This window comes from Pristis pectinata, chromosome 4 (assembly GCF_009764475.1).
Source record: "Pristis pectinata isolate sPriPec2 chromosome 4, sPriPec2.1.pri, whole genome shotgun sequence".
Lineage (NCBI taxonomy): Eukaryota > Metazoa > Chordata > Chondrichthyes > Rhinopristiformes > Pristidae > Pristis > Pristis pectinata.
The window spans coordinates 47861008-47878859 of NC_067408.1; the positions used below are offsets into that span (position 1 = coordinate 47861008).

At 40.9% G+C, this 17852-nt stretch overlaps 1 protein-coding gene across 3 annotated transcripts in view; it reads left to right on the top strand.

Moving 5' to 3' along the window:
* Positions 1 to 8181: 8181 nt before the first annotated feature.
* LOC127569245 (matrin-3-like) overlaps positions 8182 to 17852 on the top strand; it is a 37176-nt gene continuing 27505 nt past the window's right edge. For 2 of the 3 annotated variants that reach the window (XM_052013692.1, XM_052013693.1), the window contains exons 1-2: positions 8182 to 8290; positions 14667 to 15738. In XM_052013692.1, coding sequence (XP_051869652.1) covers positions 14839 to 15738 — 900 coding nt within the window. In that variant the 5' untranslated portion in view covers positions 8182 to 8290; positions 14667 to 14838. Of the gene's footprint in view, positions 8379 to 14666; positions 15739 to 17852 lie in introns of all 3 variants that reach the window. The other variant, XM_052013691.1, reaches the window with a different exon arrangement.

Here is a 17852-nt window from a genome sequence, read left to right on the forward strand (position 1 = left end):
ATTTAAATGGCTTAAAAGCACATTATTTACTGCAGTATTTTCCACTGCAGTTTTCAGGTTTAAAAGGTCAGATCTTGAGTATGAAACTATATCGCTGTTAGCTGCCAGCAAAGTGTTGCCTCTCTCCATGCCATCTTGAGCAGTTTTGTCATTTGACGACCTTGTGTATAGTTTGTGATGTCCTGGGGCTACGTTGATGTGCCCCTTGTAAAGTTATAGTCTGGCCAATGGTAGGCTCTCCTTCCCCCTTCAGGTTTGTACAGATGTCCTTGATAACTGATAAGAAGCTCTTGCCCTAGTTGGTTGACTTCATACTGCTTGTCCAACCAATTGAAGAAGCGGTTTAAAATGGCTGGCTGTGGGGTACAGATGAGCATATTGCCCAAGAGACCAGGTTAGAAGGTGAACTGTCATCCTCCTAATGGGAACATCAGTGTTCTGACAACTATCACTATCTGCTTTGCACTCAGACTGCTCCACCATTGATTCAACCTCCACACCCTGGTGACAAAGCCTATGTCATGGTACTTCTCCCTTCTTGCAATCATCTTGCTGCTCAATCTGAGCAGTGCTCTGCTCATGTCGAAGAGGAGTGCACGTCTCTGCTTCTACTTCTATAGGGAATGTGCTCACGCATACCATAGCTATTCTCTTGTATGAAAGCAATCTCTTCACTTGGAGCATTTCTGTTCTTGAAGAACAGCTAGCTACTCTCATGTAGTTTCTCTTTGCATGTGGAAAACTACATGCTGCACATCTATAGTGCCCTGTGCTCACAAATTTTTTTTATTGAAAATAAACTTTATTCATAATAAAAGACAAACTATATACAATTACAAAACAGTGCAAACCTTTACATTCTTGTACAGATCATTCATTAGTGTTATCTTTTTATATATATATATATATATATATATATATATATATATATGTATACAAAAAAAAACAGCACCGATGCCACACGTGTGGCTCCTTGGAAGCTACCCGGTCCTGTATTTACAATATTTAGGGGCTTTCTCACCTGTCCCTGCCCCTCCCTCTCCAGTGGCAGAAGAACCCTAAACTGTAGTCCTTCCTCACCGAGCCTTTGCGTTGGCTGTGCCCAGCTTCAGTGCGTCCCTCAGCACGTACTCCTGCAGCCTGGAATGTGCCAGCCGGCAGCATTCCCCTACGGACATCTCACAGTGCTGGAAGACCAACAAGTTTCGGGCAGACCAAAGAGCGTCTTTCACTGAGCTGATGACCTTCCAGCAGCAGTTGATGTCCATCTCTGTGTGTGTCCCCGGGAACAGCCCATAGATCAGAGAATCCTGTTACGCTGCTGCTGGGGATGAACCGTGACAAGGTCCCTTGCATCTTTCGCCACACCCTCCTCGCAAACCTACAGCCCAAAAAGAGGTGGGCGACCGTCTCGTCCCCAGCGCAGTCCTCCCGGGGACAGCGCACTCTGGGAGTGAGGTTCCAACCATACAGGAAGGATCTGACTGGGAGGGCCCCTCTCACTGCCTGCAAAGCGAGGTCTTGGTGCTTGTTAGTGAGTTCTGGCGATGAGACATTCTGCCAGATGGTCTGGACAGTCTGCTCAGGGAACCACCCCACAGTATCCATTGAGTCCTTCTTCTGCAGTGCCTGCAGGATGTTCCGTGCTGACCACTGCCTGATGGACTTGTGGTCAAAGGTATTGGTCTGGAAGAACTTTTCCATGAAGGACAGGTAGCTCGGCAGCGTCCAGCTGACTGGGACTCCGTGTGGCCATAGGGCCAGGCCTATCCTTCGCAACAGCAGGGACAGGTAGAACCTCGCCTTCGTCTGTGGCTGCATCAGGCTGTGCGTGGAACCCAAGTATGTGGGCACCAAGTGTCACTATGTGCCCTGTGCTCACAAATGGCATCTTTCTCCTCTATGAAGAGATCAACCTATTTCCTGAACTGTGTCCAGTTGCTCCTGTATGGCAGAGATCAGACCTCCAGTTAGAATCAGGGTGACATTACATATAAACAGTAAAATGCATCACCTCCTTCTGTGGCAGCATTCACTGAAGCAGTAGGTGTTATGTGATGGGACTGTTGACAAGCCATTGCATAGAAGATTGCATTTGACTCCAAAATGGAGAACATCAACTTCTGGCTCCATAAACTCTCCCATGAAATCATGATCTCCTCCATGCTCCATGATATCAGTCTTGTCATGAAAAAAACCATAATTGTGGTCTCCATTCAAGTCCTCTGGGGTAGAACAGATGCCTGGACTCTCCCTCCAGCAAGCCTCTACACCAGATTTCCTACACCTCACACCAGACTCCAGCCCACTATCTCCTGCTCAAACCCAATGCTCAGACTTATTTTACTCTGAGTTCGTGCTGTGGGTTACCTGGCACAATGATATAATGGGGAGGGAGGAAACAGGCGACTTCTTTTAATACCCTGTCAAGACAAAATAGAAAATAGTTGCACAGTAAAGTGTTCCCTAGACTTCTTTCTGGTGATACAGCAGATACATGGTGTAGAATATGTAAACTGTGGATTAATTCAAGGAAAAATTCAATGAAACACCATTAATGAGCATGCCCAGAGATATTGTACAGTCTCTGCTTGTAAAATGAATTGTCTCTTCCAGTTTTATGAGGTGCAGCACTCAAAAGGGCTTGGCCATCACATCCAGGTGGCTTATTCCTCACTGCTTTAAACTCAGTGGAGATGAAGCAGGCTGAATAAAGTTTTCATTATCCTACATTTGAATCTTCATCTCTCTGGGAGTTTCAGGGGTAGAATGTCACTGTGAGAGTGTGGGGAGGTGTAAGAAAGAGTGGGATGTGCAGATGTTTGTGGACATCTCACCCTCAACAGCTCTCAACAGTTTGTAAGCTTGTGAGGCACTGTAAAACAGCTGTAATATTACCGGTCTGCAGCTTCCTTTGGTGTATCTTGTAAGGCTATGAAATTACTTGTGATGTTGTTCTGTTAAGTGTTGATTCTGACTCCTGGAGGAAACAACTCATTTCCTCTCATCTCTTCATACAGTGGCCCTTGTGGATTCTCTCAGTTCCTTGATGCACGGTGAAATGACCTGAATGCATTCCACTTTTAAAATTTGGGAATGAATGGTTGGTTGTCTCTATTGGCCAAGGATGAATGGAAGATCAGGAATTAAGCATAGAAACACAAGGGCTGCAAATTCACTTAAAGAAACCAACCAATGGAAAGATTTTATTCTCAAAGTTCCAGCAAAAGTCAGGTTAAATTCGTTTCCCTTACTTAGGAAATGCATTTAATGTCATTTGATTATTCTTCAAATTTGAGGGAAACAGAATTTTAGAAAACACCCAGTCGTCAACGATCTTTCTATAACTCAAAGGACAGTTTACCAGATATGGCATTACCTGATCACAGGTAATAGGCCACAGCCCACAGCAGATGACGTTATAAGCCTCTTAAAGAACTGCTGGAGGCAGCTAAGGCATCACCCATACTTGAGAATCCAAGCTTTCAGCAGCAGGCCAACCCGAGATGACATGCAGTGCTGTGTGGAGTAGATGCACTTGAACTCTCAACAACCGAAAGACTGCCAGAGGAACATGTGCAGAAAGGTAACTTAAGGGCAGTCAAAAGAAGATAGGCACACTAGTAAAACTCAGGTGCTAAGAAACTGCTGCTAAGAGATGGAGAGACAATAAGGATGAAGTCCACAATCAGGCTTGCTGATGTTGAGTGCAAGGTTGTTGTTATGACATCACTCACTACTATGTGCCTCCTCGTCACCATATGTAATTCTGCGAACAACAGTGGTGTCATTAGTGAATTTGTAGATGGCATTGGAGTAATGTTTAGCCACACAGTTGTAGGTATAGGGAGAGTAGAGCAGGGGGCTAAGCACGCAGCCCAGGCATGCAACTTTGTTGACAGTCAGTGAGGAGGAGATGAGGTGTCCGATCCATACTGATTGTGGTCTCTCAGTGAGGAAGTCGAGGATCCAATTGCAGAGGGAGGTACAAAGACCCAGGTCTTGGAGCTTGATGATGTTTTGAGGAGATGGTGGTGTTGAATGCCGATTGTAGTCAATGAACAACAGTCTGACGTAAATGTTCCAGTTGTCCAGGTGGTCCAGAGTAGAGTGGAGAGCCAGCAAGACAGTGTCTGCTGTAGGCCTATTGTGGTGAAAGGCAAAGTGAAGCAGGTCCAGGTTCTTACTGTTTCAGGGTCCAAGAGTTGATTCAATTCATAACCAGCCTCTCGAAGCACTTCATTACAATGGATGCAAGTGCTACCAGAAGCAAGTCTTCCTGCTCTTCTTGGACACTGGTACAATTGATGCCATTTTGAAGCAGGTGGGAACCTCAGACCACAGAAGTGAGAGGTTGAAGGTGTCCCTGAACAGTCCAGCCAGTTGGTCAGTGCAGGTTTTTAAAAACTCGACCAGTCACAGGCCTGACACCTTGCGAGGGTTCATCCCCCCACCCCCTCCCCCCAAAGAATGTTCAGACGTCAGCCTCCAAGACTGAGATCACAAGACTGTTGTGTGCTGTGGAGACTCATGCAGGTGTGTTATTATTAGCAAAGCATGCATAGAAGTCATTAACCTGAATCAGGGAGTGATGCGTTATTCCTATTTATGCTGTTCAAGACAGGACAATTGGGAAATTTTGAGAAACCAGCAAAGGGATGACTTATGAAAGTATACTAAAGGGAAAAGGAAGAAGTAAATTAAATCAGATAGGAGCTTTTACAATTATACATAAAAAAGGAAGAGAGTAGCTAAAGTAAACATTGGTGCATTAGAGGATGAGACTGGGGAATTAATAATGGGAAATAGAGAAATGGCAGAGATTCTGAATAATTATTTTGATCAGTCTTTACAGTAGAAGGCACTAAAAGTATCCCAATATTAATAAGCAATCAAGGGGCTATAGGGAGGGAAGACTTGAAAATAATCGCCATCACGTGAACTAATGGGACTAAAAACCAACAAATCCCTTGATGGAGATATAAGAGACTGTAGATGCTGGAATCTGGAGCAAAAAACTGCTGGAGGAACTCAGCAGATCAGGCAGCATCTGCAGCAGCAAAGGGATAGTAAGCAATTTGGGTGGAGGAGCCTTGCATCAGAACTAAGAGCGCAAAGGAGAGATAGCAAGTATAAAGAGGTGAGAGGGAAGAGTGAGGCAGGGGCTGGCAAGTGATAGATGGTAATCCCACCCCTTCTCTTTCTTCACCCCCCCCCACTCCCGTGTCTTCCATTATTCCTGTGGCTCCCTTCCCCCCACCTTGATGACCTGCCCATCTCCTCTCCTTCCCCCCTCTATTCTTTATTCCATGGTCCACTGTCCTCTCCTACCAGATTCCTTCTTCTTCAGCCCTCTGCCTCTCCTACTTATCACCTCTCAGCTTATTACATCTCCCCCCACCCCATCCCCCTACCTACCTTCCCCCTCTCACTGGATTCACCTATCACCTGCTTGCGTGTGCTCCTCCCCTACCTTCTATTCTGGCTTCTGCCCTCTTCCTTGATGAAGGGTCTCGACTGTTTATTTCCCTCCGTAGATGCTGCCTGACCTGCTGAGTTCCTCCAGCACCTTTTGTGTATTGCTCCAGATTCCAGCATCTGCAGAATTTCTTGTGTCTCAAGTGATAGATGGAACCAGGTGATGAGGTAGATGATGGACAAATAGAGGAGCCAGGTGGGGAGGGGGAAGGTGGAGTCGGGAGACAGTGGCTAGTGGGTGATAGGTAGAGACAAATAAGGAAAGAGAAAAAAAGGGGAGCAGATGAAGCCCAGGGTTTGGGGTAGAGATAGAGGTTAGAAGGTGATGTGGAAACAAGAGGTTGCAGATGATGGAATCCAATAAATAAGGAAGGTGATAAATGGAACCAGACAAGGGAGGGAGAGGAGCAGAGTGGAACTAGTTGGGGGAGGGGATAGGAGAACCAGAGGTGGTGGGTGTGTGGTAAATGAGAAGAGACAAAGTAACACAGGGAGTGTAGGTTACCTGAAGTTGGAAGATTCAATGTTCATACCATTGGATTGTAGACTGCCCAGGTGGAATATGAGGTGGTGCATTTGGCGTCACCAGGGCAGTGGGGAAGAGTGAGGATTGACAGGTCTGTGTGGGATCCTTTGACGACCTGCAAATCCCTTGGATGACTGCATCCTTGGGTCTTAAAGAAAGTGGCTACAGAAATAATTATGTTGTATTGAAGAGAATGCAGCAGAGTTTCACCAGAACGGATAATGTCAGTTACAAGGAGAGAGACTGGATAGGCTGGGTTGTTTTCCTTGGAGCAGAGGAAGGTTTACAAAAGGGAAATTGTGTCTGACAAATTTGATAAAGTTGAGGATGTAACAAATAGGGTACATAAAGGGGAATTTGTAGATGTGGCGTATTTGCATTTCCAGAAGGGATTCAATAAGCTGCCACTTAAAAGGTTACTGCACAAGGTTGGAGGTAATATATCAACATAGATAAGGGACTGGCTAACTAAAGCCAAACAAAGGTTGGGCTAAATGGGTCACTTTCAAATTGGCAATAAGGAGCTAGTGGGTTAGCAAGTTGTAAGAAGGACACAAAGAGCCTGCAAAGGGACATAGACAGGTTAAGTAAGTGCAAGAAGTTGGCAGATGGAATGTAATGTGGAAAAAAATGTAAGGTTATCACTTTGGAAAGAAGAATGAAAGAACAACGTATTAAAAAAATTAGAACAAGGGATCTGGGGGGGGGGGGGGGGGCCCAGTGTGTGAAACACCAAGGGTTGTTATGCTGGAACTGCAAATAATTAAGAGAGAATAATGGAACGTTGGCTTTTATTGCAAGGAATATGAAGTAAAATAGGGATAGAACAGCAATGAGCCCTTCAGCCCACAACGTCTAATGCTGACCATGACGCCGAACTAAACTAAATCTCTTCTGCCTGCACATGATCCTTATCCTTCCATTCCCTGCAATATTCATGTGTCTATCCAAAAGCCTCTTAAACACCACTATCATATCTGCTTCTACCCCACCACACATCTCCTTTAAACTTTCCCCCTCTCACCTTAAATCATGTTCTCTTATTTGACATTTCTACCCTGGAAAAAAGGTTGACTGTCTACCCTGTCTATGTCTCTCATAATTTTATAAACTTCCATCAGGTTTCCTCTCAGCTTCTGACACTCCAGAGAAAACAACCAAGTTTGTGTAACCTCTCTTTATAGCTCAAGTTTGTTGTCATTTTACAGGGCATTTGGAGTACCGTATACACTTTTGGTCTCCATATTTAAGGAAGGATATACTTGCACTGGAGACAGTGCAGAGGAGGTTCATTGGTTGATTCCTGGGAATGAAGGGAGTGGTATATAGTGAAATGTCAAGCAAGGTGGGGTCTATGCTACTTGTTAAAAGATCTTACTGAACAATTAATTCTGAGAGGAAATAAGGCAGCATGTGGTGAGAGAGCATTTCTCCTAGTGCAAGTATCTAGAATCAGGGGGCCACCGTTTCAGAATAAGAGATTGTCTATTTAAGATAGAGTTAAGGAGAAATTTCTTTTCTTCTTCATGACTCTTTGTAATTCCTTATCAGCTATGGGTGCAGAATTATTGAATACATTCAAGGTGGAGATTGACAGACATTTAAAATATAAGAGAGTTAAGAGGTATGGGGAAAAGTGTGGAAAGCTGTGTTTGAAACCATGATTATATTAGCTATTGATTTTATTAATGGCAAAATCAGGCTTGAGGGTGCATTGAGCTATTCCTGATGTTTTGTTAGGTTCTTCCAATAAATGGCCAGATCACTGGGAAAATTCCTTACTTCGACTAAAATACGGGGCCTCAGATAATGTTGTCAATCCTCGGCACAACCTCGCTAATATGGTCAAGCTCTTAAGGCAAACCGAAATCCACAGGAAAGTATGTACAAGCATGAAGTATTATTTTAAAACAGCCGAAAATTAATTATGGGGCTCATCAACAATTATGTTTCCTAATGCTGCGTACATCAAAAAAACTGACCAAATTCACGTAATTTTCTTTCAAAGAGGGAGATTATTTATGATTAAATACTCCAACATTCACAGCAATTCTTGCTTTGCAACTTGCCGACCTCGAATGCAACCCAAATCCATCGCAAACGCCCAACGACGAGGAACACGCCGAAAAGCGCGAAGCTCATTTCTCCTCTGCGGCCTGTGTTGCCGATGCGCATGCGTGAAGGCTCTCCTGGGACGCAGGCGCAGACTGCTCTGAGCGAGCCTTCCGTGGGGGGGGGGGGAGCCCGCGCATGCGCGGCGTTTGGCCGGAGGACGCGCTGCTGGAGGTAGAAAGCGGGAGCAGAAATGGCGAAATGAAGGTCGAGAAGAAGCTGAGGGGAAAGGGCCGCCAGACGATCTGGACCATCCACCGGGGTTTAGTTTGGGAGTGGAATTTACTTCCCAAGTAGGACGTTATGATGTGGCGTCAGTGAGCCGCCCGATACTCGCCCAAGGTCTCCTTGTTATTTTCGCGCCGACCGGCGCCATTTGTTGATGAACGAGCGGAGGGGAAAAAGATCCGCAGACAACCGCGGAGGAAACGGTCTCCCTACAGCCCAAGAGACCTAGTATCCGGGGGAGAGTGGAGGGCAGGAGGAAACGAGAAGGGTGGCTGCTTTCTTAATGTAGACCGAGAATATTACCGAGTGAAAAGAGAACAAAATGGGCGCAGCATGAAAGCGCACAGAGGAGTGGGAGTGAGAATAAATGGATAGAAAAGCTCTGAAATAATCAATGGAACAGTTGAAAGTGTCGATAGAGTATAGGAGAGAGACAAGAAACAGCGTGGTAATTAAGTTAAGAAGAATGGAATGCCGGCTTGTGTTTATATAGTGCCTGTCACTGAAAAATCCCAGGGTACATTACGGGAGCATTTGTCAAACAAATTTCACGTGTTCTTTTTAGCTATAGTTTGCTGTAATACTGTTATATGATATAGTGTTATATAAATGGCCCAATATAAATACAATTACAGCTTGATGACAGTTTTTAAGGAAAAGAAACACTGGAACAAACTAAATACATTTTCTCTTGTGTCTCTCTTTTGATCTTCCTGTTTAGCCAGAAGAAACTCTCACTGCTTTAGCAAGGCATTTACAGAAAGGCAACATGTACAAATGGGGAAGGAATTACATGTACAAATACATGTAATTGTACAAATGGGGAAGGGATATTATGAGGTGCAGTTCTTCTAGAATAAAGAGAAGGGATGGAGTGTAAATGTCTGTAGAAAGGAGAATATATGATGTCACGTGGGAACATATGAACAAAAGCAGGCCGAGCAGCTCATTGGGTTTGTTCCTTTTGAATAGTATGATGCCTGATCTGCATTTAACTTCTGTCCACAACTTTTTTTATATATCCTTTTATTTGGCTTGTAAACTTGAATTTTTAAAAAAAAGTTGAGCTATTAATCTACTCTTGCTGAAGGTGTTCCACACCTCTATCACTCTTTGCATAGTTTTGTTTGTTGGTTCTGAGTGGCTGGGCTCAGATTTTTAATGTTTAATTACCTTGTTGTAGCCTGCCCCTGGATGGTTAAAGTTTCTGCTGCCCCTACTGATGCTTTTCACAATCATAAAATCAAATCACCTTTTAACCTTCTATATTCCAGGAAATACAACAAATCTTCTGGTGAACCTCTACTGCATTCCTTCCAAGGCCAATATCTTGCTCAATTTCTGGCTTTTTGAGTATCCCTGAATTAATTTGTTACATTGTTGGCAGTCGAGTCTTCACCTGCCAACACTTAAATCTATACAATACCTTCCCTACACCTAAGTGCCTCTTCATCTTTTTAAGACTTGCATTTTCTGCCCTAATAGCTCATTATGTGGTTTAGTATCATATGTTTGATATTGTTGACAACTTCTTGTAAGGTGTGCTTTGTGTACCTGTGCAAAGACTTTATTTTTTCTAGTGATAGTTCTCAAGGCTACCATTCCACTGATGTTTTTGCCTTATATTGTAGTGTTCTGTGTTGATGGACCCCTAATTCTTTTTGAATCCCTCCTGTTTCTAGTTTTTGACCATTTAAAATAACATTTGGATTTGTGCATCCAAATACATGACCTCACACTTGTCTGCAGTGAAATCTATTTGCTGCAGTTTTTCACCCTGCACCCTTTCATTGTCTCTTTCATAATATTATGCTTTCATTCCTATTATTTTCTATTCATTTCAATCATTGTACCAGTAGTGAATTTGAATATATAGGTCACTATTGTGCTAATAAATTAATATGATTCCTCTTTTGCAAAGGGGAGTGAGGAAAGAAATTGGGCTAAATTAATAAAAGTGGATGGTGTATGAGTAAAGTGAAGGTGGCAGAGGAAAAAAGCGGTTGATCAGAAAGAAATGATTCTATGAAAGGACTAGCTGTACAGGAAATGGGATGGCGAAAGGCTAGAAGTGCAGTGACAAAGACTAGGCTTGAGAGGTGAAATTCAGAAATAAGGCAAAATTAGCATGAATGGACTGTTTGTTTCCTTGAAGCAATGGCAAAGTTGGACCATGCAAAACAGAAGGGTTTGCACTGATGGCTTAATAGGATTTTTAAGTTCTTTTTTTGGAATGTGGGCATTGCTAACAAACTAGCATTTTTTTCCCTTGAAGGTGGTGGGAGCCACCTTGAATCACTTCAGTAGTTCTAGTAAGGCATTCTCATGGTTTTGTGGGTGGAGTTCAATCAAAGAGGTCATTGATTAATTTCCCTTGTACTGTACACTCCTCTTCTCCTCTCCCCCCCCCCCCCCCCAAAATAATTATTCACCCTTTTTGAAAGTTACCATATAGAGCTTTCCTGCCTGTTTTGGGCATTATACACACCATTTCTAAGTTATAATCCTATTTTCTAAAAGATATTTAGTTTAATTCTTCCTATGCAGCATTTCATATTCCAACATGATTTTGGAAAATGACTTATTTCTGTCAATGCCAGTTAAGACATTTAACACTTAAATGTATATTTAGTTTGGCTAGGGAATTGAGTTCCTTCTGCACCTAATCACCCCAAACAGGGAATTTCTGATCTTGATGCCTTCCACCTCAGTGATACTGTCAAATGATTAATATTCATTTGAACAGAAAGGAAGATTGGACATGACACCTAGTACTTTGTTAAACGTATTTGGTGGGTGTGAAAACAAGACTTTGTAAAGCCAGTTGACTTGTGTTGCTTTGATAGTGATACATTGGCCATTTATCCATTGTTTCATGATAATCCATAGATAGTGATATTCTTGATTAAATTTGGAATTGAATAGTAATGCCATGTTCTGACGTTGGAGGCAGTATAGGCTTCTGGAATTTCAGTATTATCTACATTGTATGTTTGCATTTAATTTTCAGAGAACGTTTTTAAAGCTTATTTGGGGAAATATAAATGAATGTCAATGCCCTGTTTTCAGATTTTGTAATTACATTCTTGGTTGCTGGAAAGTGGTTCAGGAATTTTCTGATATCTTTTGAAAAGAAACTACTTCCTAGATGTAGGAGAAGGCTATAACAGGTGTGTGTGTATATGTGTGTGTGTATATATATACACACACACACACACACGTATGTTTGTGTGTGTGTAGGCCCCAGTTCTGTTTATGCAATAATCTTAGCAGCCCCACAGGTACATTCTTTGAAGCTGCAATTGTTGCATGCTTCAAAGAATGTTGGTTGGTAATTAATTGGTAGTTAAAGTTGACATTGGACTTCCCAAACTCCTTTTGAATTTTCTTAGTGATAGAGAAAGGTGTAATACAGTTAGTACAAAAGTCAATCTACAGTCAAAATGAATAATATTTTAATGATAGAGCTTTGAAAATTTTGGTGTGGGTAAGTAGAGAAGAGAGAAGTAGTTGGTTATTGCATTTTATTTAGAACTTGACTCTTATCTCTTTGTAACATGGGTGTGTGATCTAGGCTAATGCTCCAGTGCAAGGCAAAATGACTAATATAGGTTCAGGTGGATATTAAAGGTACTCTGCATCCATTTGAAGAAGAGCAAGGATTTTGTGTCCTGGCAAATATTTCTTCCACAGCCAACATCACGAAAAGTAGATACTGGTAACTTATTTCTTGTTGTTTGAGATTTTACTGTATACAAATAGGTTATAGGTCCTTTTTGCTGTGATTTTTATGGCCTAAGAGTTTTCTTTTCCCTAGTTGATCTTCCTTGCTTTTGATTATGGATGCTGCAGCTTTGCAATATAAGAACAGGTCAGTCAGTGATAGGTTGGAATGAAATATTGCTTACTCTTTGTTTAGCTTAGTAATACTGAAGCGTAGAATGTAAATTGTATCCATTGCTGTTGTGGTCACTTTGGAATATTTCTCTGGTTCAGTTTTGCAGGTGCACATTCTGTGAATGATCATGGTTAGTTTTGCATTTAGTCTGGTCATTGGTCCAGTCAGCATTTGCAGTATTCCCTTCATGCATATACAAAACATCTTTTGTATATCTGCAGGTACACATGCAAATGCTCTGTTAAGATTGGACAGTTCAATGGATTGTAAAAAATCTGTGCTGAAGAAAAGTTTCTAATCGTCACTTAGTGTTCTAGGGTAATTGGGGAACAAGTAACTCCTGTGTCAAATATGGCTTTTTTTGTCAATTATGGGATCAACTCTACTTAAGGGGAATATTGTTAATGTTGAAAAGTAGTTTTTAAAAGTATAAAAGCTTTATCTTCAGTGCTGAGTCATTTGTGAGCATAATTGGAATACTTCCATTCATCACACACATCAAATAACAAAGGATTGCTTAATTACAAACTATGTTTAAGAACTATTTGGGGAACACAGGCAGCTTCATTGCACTTCACGTGGAAAGCATGACTTTAATTAACTTTTTGAGAAGTACATTTTATGCAGCTGAGGATTTCATTGGTCTCCAATAAAATAATAAATACGTCTCCTGGTTATTGATGTTAATTTCATAAAGGTTATGTGGCTTAGAAGCAAGCTTTCAGTTTGCTTAGAAGAAAATGTGTGCAAATGTTTAAAATCAAAATCAAGCAATTTTGATCTTTTTAACGTGAAAAGATACAGATTGAGAATTCAACTCTGTATTTAAACACACTTGATCAAGTTCAGTTTGTGAAAGGAACTACCCTACTGGTTGATTTTTCTTTTAACTTATCTGAATTGCATTCTGTTTTGGTCACATGACTGGTACTTGATCAGTGTTCCAATGTTGTTTACAGTCATGTGCCATCTCGATAGACATATTATTCAGTATTGGTTTGCTTTCTTGATAGCTTGGTATTTCAACTGGTCTCGGAACAGGTAAGTCTTGGCGTGTGTAACAGGGGTTCATCATGTTATGATACCATGTTTGAAACGCGGAATAGAATTGTTGGTCCCTATTACTCTAATGGGTAGAGAATGTTGCTTGGGTTCAGACAAATTTAACAGACAACTGTTAACAGACAGCTTCAATATGCCATGGCTTTAGTCCTTTAAGAAATACATTTTTAGCACCACTGTGTGCTAAAACATTTGAGAATGTACACTTTAATGCAGATATTTCCCACATCTCATCGAGGTTCCATTATCTGAAGAACTATGTCAAAGACTACGTTGTTTCTACAGTTTTGGTGTTTGTAGTTAGATCTTTTGTTGTTTTGGCAACTGTTGGGAAAAATGTACACTGGTTGATTCTCATTGCCTTGCCAACCATCTTTTTAGTACATATGCTCTTGAGTGCTGACTGCATGGATTAGCAAGGTAGGATGTGTTGTCTGATCTTGAATTTTTTTCTGTTAGTTTTCAGAACCTCTTCAGAGGTAAGGTTTTCATTTCAGGGCGCTTCTAGAATGGGTAATGTTTATAATTACATTTCCATGTTGACAAGAAATTTGTGGGGGGAAATGATCACAGACGAAATATGCATCGACGGTGTTTCAGTTGTCCAACCAAAAATTCTTGAGTTGGATGCACAGCAGTTATATTTCAGCACTTGCAGCTATTTCTTGCTGGCTGGTTGCTATTTTAAGACTTGTTGGCTTTATACCTTTAAAGTGTATCCCTTGAATTCTGTGCACACTGTTTGGTTACCAGTTGATTCAGTTTGTTGGCTACTGGCAACGTGTTCAAGAGACGTGTCCTTGCAAGATGAGGCATTAAATCATTTAAAAGCCCTTAAGTAAAAATGATTTGCTTTATCAAAGTGTGAAATGAGTGCTGTAATACACTACTTCTTTCTTTTTTCAGTGGCTTACAACACATCCACTCCGTGTTACTTCCCTTTCTGGGGATTGTCACATATCTTAAAAATTTACAAAAACGTTTTTCTGAAATGTTACAATGATTTTATTAGCATTCTTCAAAATGGCTGAGATTTCCTATAAACTTGAGTTGGAAAAATCCTATTTACTTGAAAGGGTTTGGTGGCCAGTTACCATTTTGTTGGTATTGGCCATGTTTTCCTACTGACACGCCTTTTGAGATTCTTATCGTTTCTCGTTAAGAGGTTGTATAGAATACAAAGAAATTATCCCACTGCATTGGATTTTGCATGCAACTGTGAAATGTTGCATTCGATCTTGTTATTTAAACTGTCTTTCTACAGACCAGTTTTGGACTTCTGACTTTGAAGATGGATCCTGACGTATGGTCCTTTAAAGGCCTTGAGATCCTTGATCTAACATTTTTGTTTTAACTTTTCAGCCTGGCAAAGTTCTCTGGGGAATCTGTGCCATTGTCGCATCAACCATCTGTTAGACGAAGTTAGATAGTGAAACAACTTTCTACAGAGCCAGCAAAGGCTATCTACTAACTACTGAAGAATTATTTTATGGTGCTCTTGCCAGTTTTGAATTAGACTCTCTCTTGTGCCAGAATGTCATTGGATGGAGCCCAACAAGATCATGGCCGTGGCATGAAGAAAGACAATCATAATGTTGGATTCTTTCCTGCAGCCCAGTCTGCAAATACCCATGCAAATCTTGGGAGAATGAACCAGGGTGCACGAATGGGTGGCTATATGAATTTTGGACGGGGTCAGGCAGTGGGCCTACAAGGTATGGGACAAGGACATCAGAATATAATGTCTTCAGGTGGTGGGCCTTCTCGATCCAGCAGTGGTTTGCCTTCTTTATTTGATGTAGGCAGTCGTAATCAACCCTCACTTGCCGCTCAGAAACGGATTGATGCGGACAGGGCCAGTAATATTTTAGCAACTTTTGGCCTTTCATCCAGGGACTTGGATGAGCTGAGCCGCTATCCTGAAGACAAACTTACTCCTGAATCCTTGCCAGACATTCTTATGCAGCTTAAAAGAAAAAGAAATGATGATGGAGCATCTTTGAATTACAGCAGAGGTGACAGTTCTCCTCGGGAAGATCGTTCCTTCAGAGCCTCCCGTAGTGAGTGGGAGGAAGAAAGGCGCTTTCGGAATAATTTTGAAGGTCGTGATCCCGATGCTGATCCAGTGGTCAATTATGACCATGGTTCTTCTCGAGAGTCGAGTTTTAGATATTATGACAGGAAGGACTATGAGCCTGAACGATTAAGAGGTGATGACTTTCGTAGGGATGATATGCGTTTGTCTGACCCAATGTATAAATATGATTCTGATTATGGAAAAATGGGGCCTTCTTCTCGTGGCCAAGAAAGGTCCCTTTTTGAAAGAAAACGAGGATCTCCTTCACTGAGCAACGTAAACGATTACCATGGTTTCTTGCCAGCAATGTTCCCTCATTTGTGTTCGCTGTGTGATGTAACTGTTCATTCTGTGAAGGTGAGTGACCTCTAATTTAAAAATTGCTTTATAAAGTATAAGCAACAGCTCTTATTGGACTTGTGGAAACCTCATTTGGGTCTTAATTTGTTCCAGATATTCTTTGGAACATCTTAGCAACATGAAATTTCTACATAGGATCTTTGCATTATTGTCATAACACTGACAACCATTTAAAATCATTGAGAAGCAGTTATTATTAATGTCCAAGTCAAATTCATGAACAGATTGCCAGTGGAAATTACAAAATTTAGAGAATACTTCGTGAAATCAAAGGGGTGTGCAGTACTTGTAACCCATTGCTTTATCAGTGAAAATAAGGTAAATGAGCAATCTCTAAAGGAAATTATACACATCGCCTTGACAGCATTTGTTATGAAGCTACTGGGCCTTGGGTCTCAGATTTTTTCATGTTTGTGTTCTTAAACATCAGCAAATGGTGCACCTTATTACATGCAAAATGGCTGTTCCAAAGACCATGCTCTAGTGGTGTGTATCGCACACCTTGATACAAAGCAGGTTTCTTTCTGCATACTGGGCAATTTTTCGGAAAGCAAACAGAAAATCCTAAGCTAATATCCTCTCTTCCCCTTATTAGCTAAAAGAGAAATTTGAAATATTTTTCTAGCAAATGGAAAGCAAATATAAACTACAGATACTTGAAATCTGAAATAAAAGCAGAAAATGCTGGAAATGTCTAGGTAGGTCAAGCAGCTTGAAAGGAAATGGAGTTAACATTTAATATTGATGATCTTCCATCAGAACCCATGATTTTTTTTTAACAACTTTCAGTTGGCACTAGTATCCTGTAGTCCAATACCCTGTTTCTTAGCTACAGAAGGAGATTATTGCTAAGATCTGTTAAGAATTGGTGGTTAATGTGACAGGAGTCAACTTTGGCTCTGCTAATAGCTTCTGTTATTTTAAAAAATGCTTAGTGAAGATTTATGTACATTAAAAATGTAAGTGAGTGGTACAGTACTGTGCACACATTTGATTTTGTTGTATAAAATGTTATTGTTTATATTCCTTTTGAAGGGACTAGGCTTCCATTTTATCAAGTAATACCATTTATTGTTGTAGCGTGCGTAAATGTTTGGTATAAGAAAAAAATCAGTACAGAATTTAATAGATGTACGTCCCGATGATTTTTAGTTATTCAATGCACTTTTCCTCTACAAGAGAGATTCAAAATGTTTAAGTGCTGCTTCACTTGGTGATTTGGTTAACTTCGTGTGGTAATATTACAGTCATATAAAGGTTCCTAACTTTTTATTTAGTGCATATTGTATCATAAATGTCTAATAGCTCATGATAATTTAGACCTTGCCCTCCGAAAGGCCCTAGAAGTATCTCATTAAGTGACTTTCATGTGATACTAATGTCATATATTGCCAATGCTTTTCATTTCATTGCCTGGGGGTAGTTTTTGCACAGAACTTTATCAGCACAGTGACCTCTTTCTGAACAGACCACAGAGTTTTTTAAAGTTCAGATGTTGAATTGTCTTTGCATAAAAATGCTTTCTTTCCCCATTCTGATTGGATTGGGTAACAACGCAATGCCAGTCAGTAAGTTAGAAGTAATGCCATGATTAATGATAGGTAATTTCTTTTTAGTAAAGCTATACCTGTTGACCAGATTGCTTTATTCTAGTACTGGACTTGAGAAGATACTAGTACTGTGCTCAGAAGACTCTGGATCAAACTGTTTACTTAACAGAAAACTGACAAGTTTTAATTTCTGAACCTGATAAATAAAAGATTAATTAAATCCATGAAGCAGGTATCCTAAATGTAATTTTTTTCCTTTTTCCAAAAAAACCCTTTACAGTCACAATGAAGTAAAGACTAATCATGACCTGCTACATTCTGACCTAATTTCGAAGCATTCACTCCTTGCTTGAAGGATAATTAACTCAAAAATTGTTCAGTATCACAGTTATGTTTATACCACTGGTTTATTCACTTGGAAGGCAGTACTTAATGATGCCTTAACTCGTGGTCATTTCTCGCTCTTCTTCCCACCCCCCACCCCCCAAAATTCCAAATATGTATACGTAGAGATCGTGGATGAAGTCTGGATAGGAATATGTTTAAAATAGGAATAAACAA